At 45.6% G+C, this 19,588-nt stretch overlaps 1 protein-coding gene across 1 annotated transcript in view; it reads left to right on the plus strand.

Moving 5' to 3' along the window:
- ATP13A4 (ATPase 13A4) overlaps positions 1-19,588 on the plus strand; it is a 63,806-nt gene that overhangs the window by 12,540 nt on the left and 31,678 nt on the right. The window contains exons 3-13 of the mRNA XM_064152913.1: positions 5,442-5,579; positions 8,893-8,963; positions 9,062-9,142; positions 9,985-10,054; positions 10,869-11,003; positions 11,427-11,499; positions 12,092-12,223; positions 13,593-13,763; positions 15,056-15,213; positions 17,745-17,933; positions 18,345-18,406. Of these exons, the coding sequence (XP_064008983.1) occupies positions 5,442-5,579; positions 8,893-8,963; positions 9,062-9,142; positions 9,985-10,054; positions 10,869-11,003; positions 11,427-11,499; positions 12,092-12,223; positions 13,593-13,763; positions 15,056-15,213; positions 17,745-17,933; positions 18,345-18,406 (1,280 nt within the window). The remainder of the gene's footprint in view (positions 1-5,441; positions 5,580-8,892; positions 8,964-9,061; positions 9,143-9,984; positions 10,055-10,868; positions 11,004-11,426; positions 11,500-12,091; positions 12,224-13,592; positions 13,764-15,055; positions 15,214-17,744; positions 17,934-18,344; positions 18,407-19,588) is intronic.

Here is a 19,588-nt window from a genome sequence, read left to right on the forward strand (position 1 = left end):
TTTACTGTGATTTACTCTTGCATGAAGTTGCTCTGGCTTGTATATGTGGTAGAATAGGAAAAAGACAGGGAAGCAAGAGAATACTCCTTCTATACTTCTCTGCTTCATCTATAAGTGTCTGAGAGGTGGGTGTCAAGTGGATGGAGCCAATCTCTTTTGGGTGGTGCACAGTAATAAGGTAAGGAGCAATGGGTACAAATTTCAACATAGAAAGTTTCACCTGAACATGTGGAGAAACTTCTTTACAGTGAGGGTGACAGAGCACTGGAACAGGCTGCCCAGAGAGGTTGTGGAGTCTCCTTCCCTGAAGACTTTCAAAGCCTGCCTGGATGCATTCTTGTGCAGGCTGCCCTAGGGGATCCTGCTTTTGGCAGGGGGATTGGACTCACAGTATCACAGTATCACAGTATCATCAAGGTTGGAAGAGACCTCACAGATCATCAAGTCCAACCCTTTACCACAGAGCTCAAGGCTAGACCATGGCACCAAGTGCCACGTCCAATCCTGCCTTGAACAGCCCCAGGGACGGCGACTCCACCACCTCCCCGGGCAGCCCATTCCAGTGTCCAATGACTCTCTCAGTGGAGAACTTTCTCCTCACCTCCAGCCTAAATCTCCCCTGGCACAGCCTGAGGCTGTGTCCTCTCGTTCTGGTGCTGGCCACCTGAGAGAAGAGAGCAACCTCCTCCTGGCCACAACCACCCCTCAGGTAGTTGTAGACAGCAATAAGGTCTCCCCTGAGCCTCCTCTTCTCCAGGCTAACCAATCCCAGCTCCCTCAGCCTCTCCTCGTAGGGCTGTGCTCAAGGCCTCTCCCCAGCCTCGTCGCCCTTCTCTGGACACACTCAAGCATCTCGGTGATCTCTGGAGATCCCTTCCAACCTCTAACATTCTGTGATTCTGTGTGATTTTCCATCAGCCCTTCCTCGTGGCTAGTAAGCCCACAATGCTGAACTTCATGCTTTCAGGGTTGTTGTCTTTTGGTAGTAGTTTCTTACTGCAGATTCTGTCTGTTGAGGACTGTCCCATAGGCACAGGAAGCTTCATGTAATCCTGAGGAGGAATTTCTTCACTGTGAGGGTGTGGTGGCTTAGGAACTTTCCACCCCCCATTATTGAAATTTACCAGACTAGCCCAGGGAGTTTGGAAGTAAGATGAAGTTGTCTTTACAACAAAGCAGAATTCACAAGCATAGATGTACAATATTTACAAGTATTTACAACTATATAGGTGATCCTGCTCTGGCAGAGGAGCTGGAACAGATGATCCAGGGTTGTTTAGCCTGGAGAAGAGGAGGCTCAGGGCAGAGCTCATTGCTGTCTACAACTACCTGAAGGGGCATTGTAGCCAGGTGGGGTTGGTCTCTTCTCCCAGGCAACCAGCAACAGAGCAAGGGGACACAGTCTCAAGTTGTGGCAGGGGAGGTCTAGGCTGGATGTTAGGAGGAAGTTGCTGGCAGAGAGAGTGATTGGCACTGGAATGGGCTGCCCAGGGAGGTGGTGGAGTTGCTGTCCTGGGAGGTGTTGAAGCAAAGCCTGGATGAGGCTCTTAATGCCATGGTGTAGTTGATTGGCTAGGGCTGGGTGCTAGGTTGGACTGGATGATCTTGGAGGTCTCTTCCAACCTGCTTGATTCGATGATTCTATGATCTCTTGAGGTCCCTTCCAGCCCCTGATGTTCTATGCTTCTATATAGAAATCAGAAATAATACAGAAATCCAAACTCCCTCCCAGATAGAAAAGTGCCTAGAATGGGCTCAAAGCTACCCTCTCTTTCTCCCTCTACTTCTCCGGACAGACAAGCAAAAACAACCAGCAAAAGCTTCCATTGTTATTTGTTAGTGGAAAGATAATAGAGCAGAGTGAAGCAGAAGCAAAAGGAAGCAGTGTCTGGGAAGAAAGTGGGAGAAAATGTTTACTTTTTGCCTTTTTATCCCTTTCAGAAAATGATATAGACTTCATCATTATTTTCTTTTTACAAGCAATGATCTAATTGATCTTGTTAAAATATTCCAATTAGCCTCAAACCAGCACAAAGGGTGACAGAACACTGGAACAGGCTGCCCAGGGGAGTTGTGGAGTCTTCCTCTGTGATGGTTTGTGTGTTTCCCCCCCCCCCCCCCCCCCCCCCCCCCCCCCCCCTTCAGAAATCGACTAGACTCAGCCGGCTCTGGAAATTGAATGAAGCTCATTATTTACAGCTTAGCACAATAGACAAGCAGATGTTTACAGTATATACAGTTATAGACAGAAATAGACAAGGTAAAAGGTAATACAGAAACACAACTCCCCTCCCAGAAACCTGAGTCCTCAGGAGGGGCTCCCAACTGCCCCTTCACCTTCCCCCTACCCCTCTCAACCTTACCCCAGTCCCAAGGAAGAAGGGAGGTTTGGCCAGGGGGTTAGGAAGCAAAGTGGATCAGTCAGAGAAATGGAGGGTGAGGTTACAGAGAAAGATGCAGCTCGGAGCTCCCCAGCAGGAGAAGTTGAGTTATCTATGTTTTGATTCTTGTTCTTACACATCTCAGCAAGCCTATGAGTGAAGTAGACATCAGCCTTGTTTTCCTTTCACAGCCTGTAATCTAGTCCTACTCACCAAAACATTCTAGCTGGCTTCAAACTAGCACATCCTCTTTGAAGATATTTAAGACCCACCTGGATATGTTCTTGTGTGATCTGCTCTAGGTGATCCTGCTCTGGCAGGGGTGTTGGGCTGGATGAGCTTTCGAGGTCCCTTCCAGCCCCTGACATTTTGTGGTTCTGTGATTCTGTGAACATATGGAAAACCTGATTTCATTTCATGGAAGAACTTACTGCAACACTAAAAGAAGCAAACTGAGCTTTGGCTCTGAATCTCAGCTAAGCCTGAATACTCCAGGAGCTAGCAGGGTTGGTTTTCATCCAGAAGTTTGATTTGTTCTGCTTCAAAGATTCCTGAACAATGGCATTTGCAAAAGGTGCAGTTGCAAAATGCATCAGTTGTTACCGCTGTATGTGAGCTGCCTTCTTAAGTGGGCAGAAACAGCACACAGTGCAAACACTGACTTTGGAAAACTTGCATCCTGAAGGGCAAGGAGTGTGGGTATTTGTCTGCTCAGTTTAAAAGAAGCATATTAGGTTTAATCTCCCTTTTTAGTCTTCAATTCTGTTTGCATTTTCAATTACCTGTCCTTGTGTGCTATCATAGATGGATTTGCCACACCGAGCACTTGCCAAATAAACAAACATTTGAATGAACCTTTATGTAATTAGGCAAGAATTGGCTCACAGTGCAGGTTCTTGTTATCAGGAAGGTCTCTCAAAGTATGCTCTGGGCACTTGACAGTTTCAGATTTCCTGCTTTTTGTGTGTGTGTGTGTGTGTTCAAACGACAGCCTGGGTTTTATTCCCTGCATTCTGTCTGTTTTCAGATGTGATGGCTACTGCTAATCATAGGAGCACAAGATCACAGGATGTTAGTGGTTGGAAGGAGATCTTTGAGTCCAACTGTCTTGCCAGAGCAGGACCATAGAATCAAGCACAGGTCACACAAGAACACAGCCAGATGGCTCTTGAAAGTCTCAAGAGAAAGAGACTCTGCAGCCTCTCTGAACAGCCTGTTCCAGTGCCCTGTGACCCTTACAGTAAAGAAGTTCTTTATATTGAGGTGAAACTCCCTGTGCTATAGTTGACATGCATTGTTCCTTGTCCTACCACAGGACACAAGTGAAAAGAGTCTGTCACTCTCTGCCTGACACCCAGCCCTCATATTCATAGACATTGATTAGATCCCCTCTCAGTCTTCTCCTCTCCAGACTAAAAAGCCCCAGAGCTCTCAGCCTTTCCTCATAAGTCAGAACTCCAATCCCTTAATGAGGACACAAGGAAACCTATCAGCCTGATCCTTGGTTTTTCTCTTGCTTGTAATATCTGCATTCATAAGTCACCATCATCACCTCTGCAACTGCAATGTAAGAGCCTGCTAACTCACCACTGTAGCTGAATTTTGTCTCACTTTAGTCCAGATGATAAGCACCTGTGTTATTCACTGCTTTCCATCTCAATCTGCATCCTCATGCCTGCTCAATTTGAAAGCTAAATTAAAAGATAATGATGAGAAAATAAATGTCATTCTACTGAAAGTATCAGTTTAAGAAGTGCACAAATAAGGCACAAAAGAATTATGGAAGTGGGATTTTGTAACCCTTAAATTGTTCAATAAGATTAATATTTGGTACAGACCCTTCTTTTTTCCTCCTCCCTGTTGTCATTTCAAAGTGAAATTTAATGCTTTCAGGACCTGACTGGATGAGGTAATCAGCCTTTTCCATCTGCCAAACTGCTCAGACATGGAATATGATGGAATCATAGAATCATAGAATCAACCAGGTTGGAAGAGACCTCCAAGATCATCCAGGACAACCTAGCACCCAGCCCTATCCAGTCATCTAGACCATGGCACCAAGTGCCTCATCCAGGCTTTTCTTGAACACCTCCAGGCACAGGGACTCCACCACCTCCCTGGGCAGCCCATTCCAATGCCAATCACTCTCTCTGTGAAGAACTTCCTACTAACATCCAGCCTAGACCTCCCCCAGCACAACTTGAGACTGTGTCCCCTTGTTCTGTTGCTGGTTGCCTGGGAGAAGAGACCAACCCCACCTGGCTACAATGCCCCTTCAGGTAGTTGTAGACAGCAATGAGCTCTGCCCTGAGCCTCCTCTTCTCCAGGCTAAACAACCCCAGCTCCCTCAGCCTCTCCTCAGAGGAGAGGCTGAGTGAGCTTGTTGCCCTTCTCTGGACACGTTCCAGCATAGCTGCCTTTAGTTCATGTGGTTCAGTGGTCAGAGCTGAAACTTAACACGAGGGTGTGTAGCACAGGAGCTACTCTAATCTGTAAAGCCCTTCTACCAAGACGAGTTGTCAGGCAGCTCCAATGTTGAACTTACTTGATTAAAAAGCAGCAAGATCACAAACTCAGTCTGTGGCTAAAGCTTGTCTAAGGTACTGCACGGGAGGGATGGTGTTAAAACATTTTTCCCAATGAGGTGTTAAGACAGGGATGATTGTGAAAAGCTGCTGGCACTCAAACCCTGTTTTTCAGTACAAAGCTCTGCTCCTTTTGATCTTCCCTTTGCAAGAGGATTGCTGTGTCTCAGATTGTCCTGTACCATTTGCCTGTTCCAGATCATGACCTGGGTGTTCATATTCCGTCCTTATCAGCCCAGCAACCAGACCTGCAGCCAGTGAATTATTTGCAGTACTCACAATTTGACAGGGTCTTGACTCTGCTCCCATTCTGCTGATTTATCTGCCAGTCACAGGTGCTGGGGGGTCCTTGTTGGTTAGTTCTGTAAAGAAGCTGAATTAGAAAAGCCTACTCTAACCATCCAGTCCAAGGGGATAGTGAGTGTGGTCTGATTTTGATGGAAATTGTGACACTTTCTCTTGTATATTCCTTTAGGATGAATTTCAGATTTATTCTCGTAAGACTGTGACATGGATCTCTGTGTCTGCACTTACCAAAAGCAGATCAGATTATCCAGCTGCTACTGAGGAAGACTCAATCTTCAGTAAAGCCATAATGAAGCCAAGTTTGCAAGTAAGTAAAGTACTCCCTGAGGCATCTGGGAGATAATCTGATCTAGGGCAGGGTGTCCCTGCCCATGGCAAGGGGAGTTGGAACTAGATGATCCTTGTGCTCCCTTCCACCCTAACTGATTCTGTGATTCTACAGTGGCAAATAGCCTGGATACTAGGAAAAAGTCTGTACTGAAAGAGTGGTCAGACACTGAAACATGCTGCCCAGGGAGCTGGTGGAGTCATGTCCTTGGAGGTACTAAAAAAACAGGTAGACATGGCACTTTGGGATGCTGTTTAATGACCATGGTGGTGTTAGATAAATGGTTTGGACTCAATGATCTTAGAAGTCTTTTCCAACCAAAATGATTCTATGAACGTTGTGGGGCCTCCTCTGGGTCCCACATCAACAGCTTCCTTGTCCTTCTTGTGCTGAGGGCTCCAAGTTCCTAAGACAGTCCTAGCTCTCCATCTGGACTGGGAGATCTCTTGGCTCTGTGAAGGAGGGGCACTGACTAAAGGCAGAATCACAATAGGCTTTTAATGTCTGCAACAAGGATCTTGTGATTGGAATGACCACACTGGAGAGTTCTCTGGGGTTTGAGTTTGGAAATGGAGTCTCCATGGCAGTATGTATGCTAGTAGAACTTATCCAGGCCAGATATGCCCAGCTTCAGGTTGGACATGTAGAAAAATGTCTTCCCTGGGTGGGTTGTCAAGCCCTGCAACTCCATCTGACTCTAATGCTTCCCTGTGCAGCCTGTTTCAGGGCTTGACAACACTTTTGTTCCTCATGTCCAGCCTAGACCTGAACATAGCAGCTCCCATGGTACCATGGAAAATAGGAATGAATGCAGCTGAAGAGGAATAGCACAGAGATAGAATCATAGAATCAAAGAATGTCAGGGGCTGGAAGGAACCTCCAAAGCTCATGAAGTCCAATCCCCCTGCCAGAGCAGGATTACCTATACCAGACCATACAGGAACACATCCAGAAGGGATTTAAATATCTCCAGAGAGGGAGACTCCACAACTCCCCTGGGCAGCCTGTTCCAGGGTTCTGTCACCCTCACATGGAAAAGATTTCTCCTCATGTTTAAATGAAACTTCCTATGCCTCAGCTCCCACCATTGCCCCTTGTGCTGTCGTTGGGCATCACCCAGCAGAGCCTGGCTCCAGCCTCCTGGCACTCACCCTGCACATCTTTATGAACACTAATGAGGTCACCTCTCAGTCTCCTCTTCTCCAAGCATCACAGACTCAGCTCCCTCAGGCACTCCTTGTAAGAGAGATGTTCCACTCCATTATCATCTTTGTGGCTCTGCACTGAACACTCTTAAGCAGTTCTATGTCCCTCTTGAATGGGGAGCCCAGAACTGAACACAGTACTCCAGATGTGGCCCCACCAGGGCAGAGCAGAGGGTCAGGAGAACCTCTCTCGACCTACTAGCCACAGCCCTTCTAATCCACCCTAGAACGGCACTCCCCCTCCTGGCCACGAGTGCACATTGCTGGCTCATGCTCAACCTCCCATCCACTAGGACCCCCAAATCTTTCTCCCCTTCACTGCCTTCCAACAGATCAGACTCCAACCTATACTGATACCTGGGGTTGTTCTCTCCCGGGTGCAAGACTCTACACTTGTCCCTGTTGACACTGACACATCAGTATGTCCAGAAATACTCCATCAAGGAGGGTCTGAAGCACATTTTGCTTTCTTGCTTTTTTTTTTTTGCTTTAAAGTGCATTTGGTAAAGTTGAGTCTTGCACTGTTGCCTATTGGTGCAAAAATGCATCTTAGCCTCTGCCAGATCTGTAGGCTTTGAGATCCCAGTGAGGCACTGGGGAGGAGGTAGATGATAATGGATCCAAGCAGATCACAAAGTCCCTCTTGAGTTGAGTAAAGGTAACTGTGGTGGAGCACAAACCGTGTGAGGAGAGGCTGAGGGAGCTGAGGTTGTTTAGCCTAGAGAAAAGGAGGCTCAGGGCTGACCTCATTGATGACTACAGCTACCTGAAGGGAGGTTGTAGCCAAGTGGGGATTGGTCTCCTCTCCCAGGCAACCAGCAACAGAACAAGGGGACACAGTCTCAAGTTATGCTGGGGGAGGTCTAGGCTGGATATTAGGAGGAAGTTTTTCACAGTGAGAGTGATTGGTATTGGAATGGGCTGCCCAGGGAGGTGGTGGAGTCACCATCCCTAGAGGTGTTCAAAAAAAGACTGGATGGGGCTCTTAGTGCCATGGTCTGGTTGATTGGACAGGGCTGGGTGCTAGGTTGGAGTGGATGATCTTGGAGGTCTCTTCCAACATGGCTGATTCTGTGAATAAATACCAGATACACATTCTGCTTAGCATTACCCATTAAATTGGTGTGAGCAATAGGAGTGCAATGATACTTTAACTAATATCTGGCTCTTGGTTATAGATAGCAGATCAGTGCACTGAGAAACCCGTAACAGAGACATTTCCCTTCCAGGAAATAGATTTCTAACTTGTTAGGGTTTATTTTTCTATCTGTAGCCATTTATAGTAGATATTTTGATTACAAACCTAACTTGAACTGAGCAGAGCTGTTGCTATTACTGCTGTTCCGTGTGGGCATATATTAATGTACGTAAGAAAGTTTAGTGCCAGCTAGTTTAATCACCTGGCACAGTATGAAAGTGAGGAATGGTTTGTAACATTCTTCAGTGGATCATGTTAGTAAAATTAAAAAAAAAAAAAAAGAAGAAAAAAACCCATAATGTAGTCTCAAATAATAGACACTTTCAGCAGCAATTCCATATCAGTCAAAACATCTACACAGAAAAGAACAGATTTCTAAGCAGCAAATGCTTTAATCCTTCGTAGAATCATAGAATCAACCAGGTGGGGAGAGACCTCCAAGATGATACAGTCCAACCTAGCACCCAGCCCTAGCCAATCAACCAGACCATGGCACTAAGTGCCTCAGTCAAGCTTTTCTTGAGCACCTCCTGGAACAGCAACTCCACCACTGCCTTGGGCAGCCCATTCCAATGCCAATCACTCTCTCTGCCAACAACTTCTTCCTAACATCCAGCCTAGACCTCCCCTGGCACAACTTCACACTGTGTCCCCTTGTTCTGTTGCTGCTTGCCTGGGAGAAGAGAGCAACCCCACCTGGCTACAGCCTCCCTTCAGGCAGTTGTAGACAGCAATGAGCTCTGCCCTGAGCCTCCTCTTCTTCAGGCTGCACACCCTCAGCCTCTCCTCACAGGGCTCATAGTGAGCACGCCCAGCTAAGAGCTGTGAGCAGACCTGCAGGCATTTTTGTCTGCTCTGTGATACCTCTATCATTATCCCTGTCTTGCAGGTGAAAAGCATCCAAGTACAAAAAATCCGCTACGTCTGGAATATCTATGCAAAACAGTTCCAGAAAGTTGGGTGAGTCCAATGCACTTCTTACAGAAGCCTCTGAGGGAGAGCATAATGTCCTCCTTTGTGAATAATGTCCTAAGGAAATCACTTGTTTTGCATTTTAGAGCCCTGGAAGACCACTACACTTGCTCAGCTATACATGCCAAATTTGGGTCGGGTCTTACCTGCAATGAGCAGAATGTCAGGTACACATTTTAAAGCACAAAGATTCAACGTGTGGATAGCAGAGAGATGTGAATTCCCTTGAATTTTGCATGTATCCATCAATATCCACATCATTTTAAGTGAAATGGCCATGCATGGAAAATCAAACAGGGCTTGAGAATGTTGTATGCTCCTTATCAAAGCTTTTCAAACATCTCAAACTGTTTATCACTGTTGTTGTTCTCAGGGAGGAAATAATTATGTTCTGTAATTAACTCCAAGCTCTTCTTATTTGGAATCTCCATGAGATGATGCAGATTAAGTTGAGTGATGCTTCTTCAGTGGGGCTCCCTGTTGTAATTGTATTGAACTTCTAAATCAATTTGTTCTGGCCACTGAATTTGTTCTCCCAAACTACAATATCGTTAGACCACTCAGAGAGTAGCTCTTCCTTAACTGCTGAATAAAGAAGTGATCTTCAGTTGATTGAATAGCTCCTGGCCTTAGCTCGTGGTGAATCTTACATTCAAATCACCTTTAAATGTATGCAAAGTAATTTGGCTTCAGATCTCTTTGGTTTAGGTACAGATTTCCTTTGTTTATGATGCTTCAATAGCATTTTTTCTTTATGGGGAAGTCTGCTTAAAAGGCTGTTAAAAATCTGATGTGTTTAAGTAGATTTCACTGTTGCTGTTAGCCTTTCTGCTAGAAGCACTGTAGGGGCACTCCATGTTTTGCCCTTTTTTTTTCCTTGGAGAAAGATCCTTACAGCCCTTAAATAAGGATCGATGCAAGCTCTCAGGACTATTGAAAGCTGCAGCACTTTGACTGAGCTACACTGCCAGTGTTTTACCTCTAAGTGATGTATCTTTATCCCATACAGGAGAGCTATTTGTGGGCCAAACACTATTGATGTTCCAGTGATCCCAATTTGGAAGCTACTCATCAAAGAGGTTAAACATTTCTGTTGCTTTTATTTTAGGCTGCTGGGGGAGGTAGAGTGTACAGAGAGAATATTATGGATTCTGTGTCTGAATTTGCTTCCCAGTACTCACTCATCAAGCACTTTTCTCTTCCAAATCCTCTTTAAAGCTGTTCCATGAAATCACCATAAATTAATTTAGTCTCCATTGTTCCCTACCCACCATCCCCATGCCTGTATGGCTGTTTGGTATTTGTATGTATCTATGTGCCAGGAGCTCATTCTGTTGGCCTTACAAGGGTCAGTGAATGTTTACAAGCTGCACTGGGAATCAAACCTTCCAGGCAAAGGCTGTCTCTTAATCAGCAGAGATTAAGTGAACAGCAGTAGCTGATATATGCCTACAGCTGTAGAGAGATCCAGCCAGCTCATGACTCTGGGCACAACACACATAAAGCATCAGTGTCGTTTGCAGGCAGAAGCTGGCAACAAGTAGTCTTAAAAGAGTGTTTGTAGAGATGTGCCTGTGATGTGCAAGCTCTATCCTCATGGCACAACCTGCTCTTCTCTCACCTTTGTTACATTTCTTGTAAAGAAGCAAGCAAAACAAGGCTTGGACTGAGCCATTCCCTTCCCAAATAACACCTCATTGGTGCAGACTTTTTGGCCTTTCTGTCAGATGGAGGTAGTCCAGCTAACAAAATTAGAAAGGGCGCTGGGAAACACAATGCTTACTTAGCTCAAGAGCTGTTATTCCATCTCATTCCTGACAGAACAGACTGGCTGGGTACGCTGGAGCCATTTAAACATGGCCAGGTCTTGAGTACTGCTCTCTCTCCAAACAGGTTTTAAATCCATTTTACGTGTTCCAGCTGTTCAGCGTGTGCCTGTGGTTTGCTGAAGATTACATGGAGTATGCCACTGCCATCATAGTCATGTCTCTCTTCTCGGTTTTTTTGACTGTATATGATCTTAGACAGGTGAGACACCTCACGTTTTACCACAAGGAGGATTTATTTCCAGTGTCTGGGAAAGGCCAGGATGTTACAACACATGTGTGTGCAGTGCTGTCAGAGTTGCTCAGAGGTTTAATCCAGTGACATTGTACAGTCGCAGGTGCAATGACCTAGTCTCCTAGTCAGCATAATCTCCCTGTGGTTCTTTACCCACATCCTCCCTTCCCCATTCCAGAGCTTTGCTTTGTTGCCTTTTGTGTACAGCTTTTCCTTAATTAGGGTGGGGAATTTCTTTCTCTGTATGATGGTGTAATTCCTGACAGAGCCAGACCCCATTTTGTAAGGGCTCTCGTAGCCACAAATAACAGAAGGGAATAGTTGTCAGCAGATGAATTGCATCCTGTGAGTAAGATGTAACACTTTTGTGTGTTCTCTTTTAATTTATAGCAATCAGTTAAACTGCACAGACTGGTTGAGTCTCACAACAACATCATGGTCACTGTCTGCACCAATAAGGAAGGTGATTCTTGTGCACTTCTTTCTTCAGTGTCTTTCATTTCTGTAGCCATTTATATCACACTCCAGAATGTGCAGTATCATATTCCTTCTAGAGCAGTTTCCTCTTCTTCTCTCAGCTCTCAGCTTTTGCAGATTGGGCTAATTTGACCTAGAAGTATGTTGTGGCACATCAATCATATTTGTGACTGTTTAAGCACAGCCTTAGCAAAAAAATGCATCAAGACAGTGTGCTTTTTTCCTTAGAGCAGTACTGACACAGCCAACCATATAGCTATCAAAGGTCTGTGAGTCCACCTAATTGCTCCATGCAAAGCCTGTTCATTGCTGTGGTATTTTAAAGCACAGTTCAAAAAGATGTAGTCAGACTAAGGAATGTAGATCTGTTCTCTGCAGTGGAAGAATTGGTTGGGCTCCCGGGGGGGTGTAAGAAGGAATTCTGTAGTTCAGACTGATGCCCTGGCTTTTCCAAGTCTTGAGTGTTATATTCTTAGGTTCTATTTGAAGCCCTTTGTTTATTAACCACCATAAAAGCAAGCATCTATTTAGCAGGTAAACCCATGAAGTACAGAGTTTGCATTATATGTCACTTACAGGTTCCCAAGAGCTGGAATCACAACATCTTGTTCCTGGCGATACAATGATTTTGCAAGAGGGCAAAACCCTTTTACCTTGTGATGCCATCCTGATCAGTGGGCAGTGCACTGTAAATGAAAGCATGCTGACAGGTACAGCTTCTCCTTCCCAGGCTTACCACCAAAGCATCATCACAGCCCTATGGCTTCAGCCAGTGACACAGGACATCCAATGCTGTCATGTATGACCCTTGTTATGGTACATATCTTGCCTAGAAGTGGATGATTTTGCATGTTTGCTATAATGAAGACTAAATTGTAGTTAGCCTCATCTTATTTAAACAGACAAGAGGGACTTCAGGATGAGCAGTTCATCCTATTTTCTCCTTTTTTTGGGGTGCAGAATTTAGTAATGGATCTTCTGATTAGAAAGAGTGGACAGCATAATGAGGAGAAGAAACAGCAGATGCAGATCAAAGCTGTTCCCACGGTCTCCTCAGGCAGTTCTTCAAGAGAGAGTGATTGGCATTGGAATGGGCTGCCCAGGGAGGTGGTGGAGTCACCATCCCTGGAGGTGTTCAAGAAAAGCCTGGATGAGGCACTTAGTGCCATGGTCTAGTTGACTGGATAGGGCTGGGTGCTAGGTTGGACTGGATGATCTTGGAGGTCTCTTCCAACCTGGTTGATTCTATGATTCTGTGATTCTCTTGGTCATTCTGAATGCATTGTCTCTGCTTGCTACAATATCTCCAAACTATAGGAGTGTCTCTCTAGCCCTCCAGATGTCTAGTTTATGTCACAGCAGTGAAGGACACACCTGAAGGGAGAGTTCACTCCAAAGCAGGATTTTTGCTACAGGAGATGTTCATAGCTCTGCTTCCTGTGTTTAAATTTGATCTCAGCCTGAATCAACCAGAAAGTCACTGTTCTGAAAAGTGATGTAAATAAGAAACCCCAGAACCCCCCTTCATTTAGAAAGCTTTGCCTGTCAGAAATTATTTCTTCTGATTCACCTTGGCATCTGCTCTGACATAAATAGGATGTTTGTCAGCTAAGGATTCTCCTTTGCACTAGGAGAAGGGAATAGGAAACATCACATTTAATCTGCTTAAAGGAATAGTGTAGTGACCTGCACACGAATCTCGGTCTAGATAAACAACTTGTGGCCACCAAGTGAAGTTATTCAACACCACCTGAGGTGTGTTTTCAAGTCTGGTACATCTACAGCCAGGATTCAGAGCCTCTGGACCGGTTTTGCTTCTCAGATGTACATAAAGCTGTCGTACTGAGGGAAAGGAGAGCTTTGCTCTGGTGGAGTCTGTTTGCTTGCGAGGCTTCAAGCCCTTATTTGCTCCAAAGGTGTCACAAGAAAGAAGCAGCATTTTCCAGACTGGTTTCTGTAGTAAAGACCAAAGACCTTTAGCTTCCCAGGTAGATGTTTAGATACTGTACTCATTTGAAAGTCAGAAGGCTGATTTGAAGATACACTGCAATTTTCCTAACCTGAGCTAATCTTCCCTAGGGGAAAGCATTCCAGTAACAAAGACCCACTTACCCCAAGCTGATAACTTCCTGCCCTGGAGAAAGTACTGTGCAGAGGATTACAAAAAACATGTCCTCTTCTGTGGAACAGAGGTCATAAAGGCCAAAGCGAATGGCAGAGGACTAGTGAAGGCTGTGGTGCTGAGAACTGGTCAGTCAACGCTTTGATTTGCTTTTCCATTCATGCTTTACCCTACTGGAACAGTCTGACTTAATGTGCCCAGCCACATTAAAGTGGCATTATCCCAAATTCACCACAGTCAGGTGGAGAATTGATTGTGGAGTCTCCCTCTCTGGAGATATTCAAGACCTGCCTGGATGCATTCCTGTGTGATCTGGTATAGGTGATCCTGCTCTGGCAGGGGGTTGGACTGGGTGAGCTTTTGAGGTCCTTTCCAGCCTCTAACCTTCTGTGATTCTGTGATATCCTGACTTGGGTGAAGCTATTATGCATTGGTTCTGTTTGCTTGGCATAAACCCCACTAATATATGATTACAAAGAAGAGTTTTGTTTTCCTTCTGAGACATTGATAAATTACTTCTCCTTATTTTCTCAGACTATTCAGTTCTGCCCAACTCCAGCAAGATATTGTGCTAGTTTCAGCCTAGCTAGAATGTTTTGGTGAGAAGAACTAGAATACAGGCTGTGAAAGGAAAACAAGGCTGATGTCTACCTTGCTCATAGGCTTGTTGAGATGTATAAAAACATCCCAGTCATTTCCTGGATGTTAGGAGAAAGTTCTTCACAGAAAGAGTGATTTGCCATTGGAGTGGGCTGCCCAGGGAGGTGGTGGAGTCACCATCCCTGGAGGTGTTCAAGAAAAGCCTGGCTGAGGCACTTAGTGCCATGGTCTGGTTGACTGGCTAGGGGTGGGTGCTAGGTTGGGCTGGCTGAGCTTGGAGGTCTCTTCCAACCTGGTTGATTCTATGATTCTATGAAAAAGCAAAACACAGATAACTTGGAGCTGCATCTCTCTCCCTAACCTCACTCTGCCGTTTCTTTGACTAATCCACTTTGCTTCTTAACCCCCTGGCCAAACCTCTATTCTTCCTTGGGACTGGGATAAGGTTGAGAGGGGCAGGGGGAAGGTGAAGGCATGATTGGGAGCCCCTCCTGGGGACTCAGGTTTTGGGAGGGCTGTTGTGTTTCTGCATTACCTTTTACCTTGTATATTTCTGTCTGTAACAGTATATGCTGTAAATATCTGCTTGTATGTTGTGCTAAGCTGTAAATATAAGCATCATTCAATTTCCAGAGCTGGCTGAGTCTAGTCTGGGTGATTTCCAAAGTGTGTGGGGGCAGGTAACACCCAAACCATCACAGCTATGAAACTTCTTTCTTCAATTACAGAAATGTTGACCTCCCTGTTTGTTTGTTTGTTTGTTTCAGAGAGCTTTTTGAAATATTTGCCCTTTGAAGCATTTGTAGTTTTTCCTTTCTAGGCTTCAATACAGCCAAAGGAGATCTGGTGAGGTCCATTCTCTACCCTAAGCCCATGGACTTCAAGCTGTACAGAGATGCCCTGTGGTTCCTGATGTGTCTCATAGCTTTTGCAGCCATTGGGATGATCTATGCAGTCTGTGTCTTTGCACTTAATGGGGTGAGTTACTGAATGCAGGAGAAATGGTCAAACCCAGTTTCAAGAGACTTGTTACTTGAGTGACTTCATATATAGAAATATGGTCCCTGTCACTCTCTCTCTGAGTGGAACCTCAATACAAGAGGGATGTTGAGGTGCTGGAACCAGTGCAGAGGAGGGAAATGAAGCTGGTGAAGGGCCTGAAGAATAAATCTTATGAAGAGCTACTGAAGGAGCTGGGGTTGTTTGGCTTGAAGAAGAGGAGGCTGAGGGGGGACCTCACTGCTCTTTATAATTACCTGAAAGGATACTGTGGAGAGATTGGTGCTGGTCTCTTCTCACAGGTAATTAGTGACAGAACAAGAGGGAACAGCCTTAAATTGCAACAGGGTAGGGTTAGACTCAGCATTAGGAAAGAATTTTGTCATGGACAGAGTGGTCAGACATTGGGACAGTCTGCCCAGGGAGGTGGTGGAGTCACCAACCCTGGATGTGCTTAAAGGTCATTTGGCTGTGGTAGTTGGAGATGTGGTTTAGGGAGGAACTTTGTAGAGCAGGTTCGATGCTTGGGCGTGATGATCCCAGGGGTCTTCTCCAACCTGAATGATCCTGTGATTCTGTGATTGTGCCTTAGCATAAGAGGCCACTTTATACTGTAATTGAATCTGTGACAGTACACAGCCTGTCATACATTCAGTTCCAAGGTGCTGAAGTACACAACCTGTCATAAATTCAGTTCCAAGGTGCTGAAACCTGCTGTTTCCCAGCAAGTCATTTTTCCTAAGGTCTTGGAAAATCCTCTGCAAGCACTGCACCTCTTATCAGCAGGATGGAGGGGAGCTTAGTGAGGGTGATTAAGGCACCTAGGGCCTTGCCATTTCAGTCCCTCAATCTTTGGAGGGTTTTCCTGAAGCTGTTTTAAAATCAGTTCACTCATTCTCACGCATTGCAGTTAACGTAAGAGATAGTTGTGCACTGTAAACCACAGCTCTGAACCTTCTAAAGCATAATTGCTTCAGAACTCCTTCAAAAAAGCTTCAAGGATGCCTTGATAGTTATCTGCCACTATAAAGTTCAGTTCCTTAGTTGCAAAGCTGATTCTGCAATTCAGCTTTTGAGTCATTTATCTCCTTTAGTCTAATCTGCAATCAGCTGGTGCGGAAGATTAATTCCCTTAGGATATCAAAGGCAGTGTGCTTAAGAATACATCCTAGTGTCTGCTTTGCAGCCTTCTTTATTTCCTTTATTTATTTAAATATTCCCTCTTGTAATATGTAAAGTACATGCTGATGTTATCACAGCAGCTCAAACTGTCTTTTCAGACTGGTGCAAAACTCAGTCACAGGATCTACCAAACATTTTCTCTCCTGCGAGAGTGCTTATCTGGAGGAGCTACGTGCCTCATTCTAACGTAAAACAGACCCAAAGTATTACCAAACTGTTGTCTTCAGGGGTCTGAAACAACATCAGTGAACAGAGAGGAGAACGTGATGAGAATTTAGCACATCAGAAGCAACAGTTTCAAATTAGAGAAGAGCAGATTTAGATTGGACATCAGGAATAAGTTCTTTACTATGAGGGTGGTGGAAGATTGGAACAGGTTGCCCAGAGAGGCCCCATCTCTGGAGATGTTCAAAGTGAGGCTCAATAGTGCAACCTAATCTAGTTGAAGATGCCCCTGCTGACTGCAGGGTGGGTTGGACTGGATGACCTTTGGAGGTGCCTTCCAACCCAGACCATTCTATGATTCATGGTGAAAGACCCCAGCTCAAAAGCAGTAATAGCAGAACTCTGTGATGGTTTGTCTATCCTTCTGAACTCAAGTTTGCTCTAGTTTGCAGCATCTCACTTCTGGGCTCCCAATTTGAAATGCATTCAGTCCTTTAGCAGTGAAGTTAACTGCCAAGAACAAGAATGCTGACGTTCAGCATGCTGGCAGCCAGTTTTACACCAATCTCTAAGCTCCCAAGTTAGAAACTGCTTTTAGAAGCAGAACTTTAACTTCCATGTCTCTTCCTAAGCATAAACAGAGTTTCCTTTCACAATTCCCAGAACATAAAGGCAGAAGAAATAATTAACTCATGCCTTCTGCCCTCCTTTTCAGCACCATCCCCATACGTCTCACCTGTCACCGTAACATGGAGCCCAGAACTGTGCCTGTAGGCAGCTGGATGAATGCCCACAGAAATGGCAGATTCTTGTGTGCTGTGTCATGGGAAACTGGGTTTGACTAAGGGCACAGTAACCTAGCTGGCTTGTTTGAACTCATGTGCTTTAGAAGAGACTGGGAGCTCTGCCTGACAGCTTTGCTGGCATGGAGTGTGAAGAAGGGCCTGGAGACTGCTCTTAGCAGACTACAGTCTTAAAGCTTTTGGCTAAATCAAAGGGATTTGGTGTTAGAGAAATGAATACACAATGGACCGTGGGCAGAAAACAGCACAGCCTGAAGCACTTGCAATTTACTGGAGGGACATGAGAAAGGCTACACTCAGACAATACAAGCAGTATTTCTGCTACCCACATGCTAATAACTGCCTTTGGTTTGGTGCTAGGAGGCGGCAGGGGAAGTAGTGAAGAAGGCTTTGGATGTTATCACTATTGCTGTCCCCCCAGCTCTGCCAGCTGCCTTGACAACAGGAATCATTTATACCCAAAGGAGGCTAAAGAAAAAGGGCATCTTCTGCATCAGCCCACAGAGGATCAACGTGTGTGGACAGCTGAACCTCATCTGTTTTGACAAAGTAACTCTCATATAGTGGCTACTCTTTTACTAATAATGGGAGCCATGCTAGGGGAGGGAGAGTGTGAGGTTTAGTCATGCATTTCCATTGGATCCTAGAAACATTCTGACCAGTCTTGCATACTTATGTACTTAGAGGGAGGTGTCCCTGCCTATGGCAGGGGGTTGGAACTGGATGATCTTTGAGGTCCTTTCCAACCTAAACCATCCTTTGACTCTATCCTATGATTCTATGTTTGTGTTGTCTGAGCAGACACTGCTGTGAATTGCAATCTAAGAACTGACTGGTAATGATTTTGCTCTGCTCTTAGCTGGCACTCTGTGCACAGTAACTTCTTAAAATAAGTCTTGTTTTTTATTCCTCTTGGAACTCTCAAGTGGGAAGTTAATCTAAATGTGCATTTTAACTTAGACTGGCACCTTAACAGAAGATGGCCTGGATCTTTGGGGCTTGCTGCCCTCTGAAAGGAACTGGTAAGCCTCCTTGACACACCAATGGCATTTAAATTTGGTGGGGTAGGGACTGGACTCTCCTCCTATATGAACAAATCTGGAAGACAATTAATGTCAAACAGCAGTTTGAAGTGCCTCTTGTTTAGACTTCCAGTACTATTTCTATAGCCTCTGAACAAAGCCTCCACCCAGGAGCCCAGCCACACACGAAAAAATGCAGCCACTGCTGTCAGCATTTGGCACAGCATGGCCAGGCAGAGCAGTCTGCAGCAGGCATGCTAGGCTGGATCCCAAAGCTGCAGGTGACCAAACCCTTTATGACAGGATGCCACTGTCATCCACAAGACTGCCACTCAGTCCCTTCAGTGCCCATGTTTTTAGCCATTCACATTTCCAGAAGCATGCATGCACAAAGGTACTCAAGCTTCTATCAGTCTCACAGCTGAAGACTCCTTTGACAAACCTCAGGGGAGATGTTTTGTAATAATCTGTTCCTCTGTCCATCCCCATGGACTCCTTAACTATGCAGAATACACCTGCTCTGAGCATATGTACCCCAGCCTGCAACAACTGGAATGGTGTGGTCAGCAGGAGCAGGGAGGTCATTCTGCCCCTGTACTCTGCACTGGTTAGACCACACCTTGAGTGCTGTGTTCAGTTCTGGGCCCCCCAGTTTAGGAGGGACATTGAGATGCTTGATCGTGTCCAGAGAAGGGCAACGAGGCTGGGGAGAGGCCTTGAGCACAGCCCTACGAGGAGAGGCTTAGGGAGCTGGGATTGGTTAGCCTGGAGAAGAGGAGGCTCAGGGGAGACCTTATTGCTGTCTACAACTACCTGAAGGGTGGTTGTGGCCAGGAGGAGGTTGCTCTCTTCTCTCAGGTGGCCAGCACCAGAACAAGAGGACACAGCCTCAGGCTGTGCCAGGGGAGATTTAGGCTGGAGGTGAGGAGAAAGTTCTTCACTGAGAGAGTCATTGGACACTGGAATGGGCTGCCCGGGGAGGTGGTGGAGTCGCCGTCCCTGGGGCTGTTCAAGGCAAGGTTGGACGTGGCCCTTGGTGCCATGGTCTAGCCCTGAGCTCTGTGGTAAAGGGTTGGACTTGATGATCTGTGAGGTCTCTTCCAACCTTGGTGATACTGTGATACTGTGATACTGTAACTGCATGGGGAGGATGAGTCCCCAGAAACCTGCTTGTGGTCTGCC

Source organism: Pogoniulus pusillus, chromosome 13, assembly GCF_015220805.1.
Source record: "Pogoniulus pusillus isolate bPogPus1 chromosome 13, bPogPus1.pri, whole genome shotgun sequence".
In the NCBI taxonomy this organism is placed as follows: Eukaryota; Metazoa; Chordata; class Aves; order Piciformes; family Lybiidae; genus Pogoniulus; species Pogoniulus pusillus.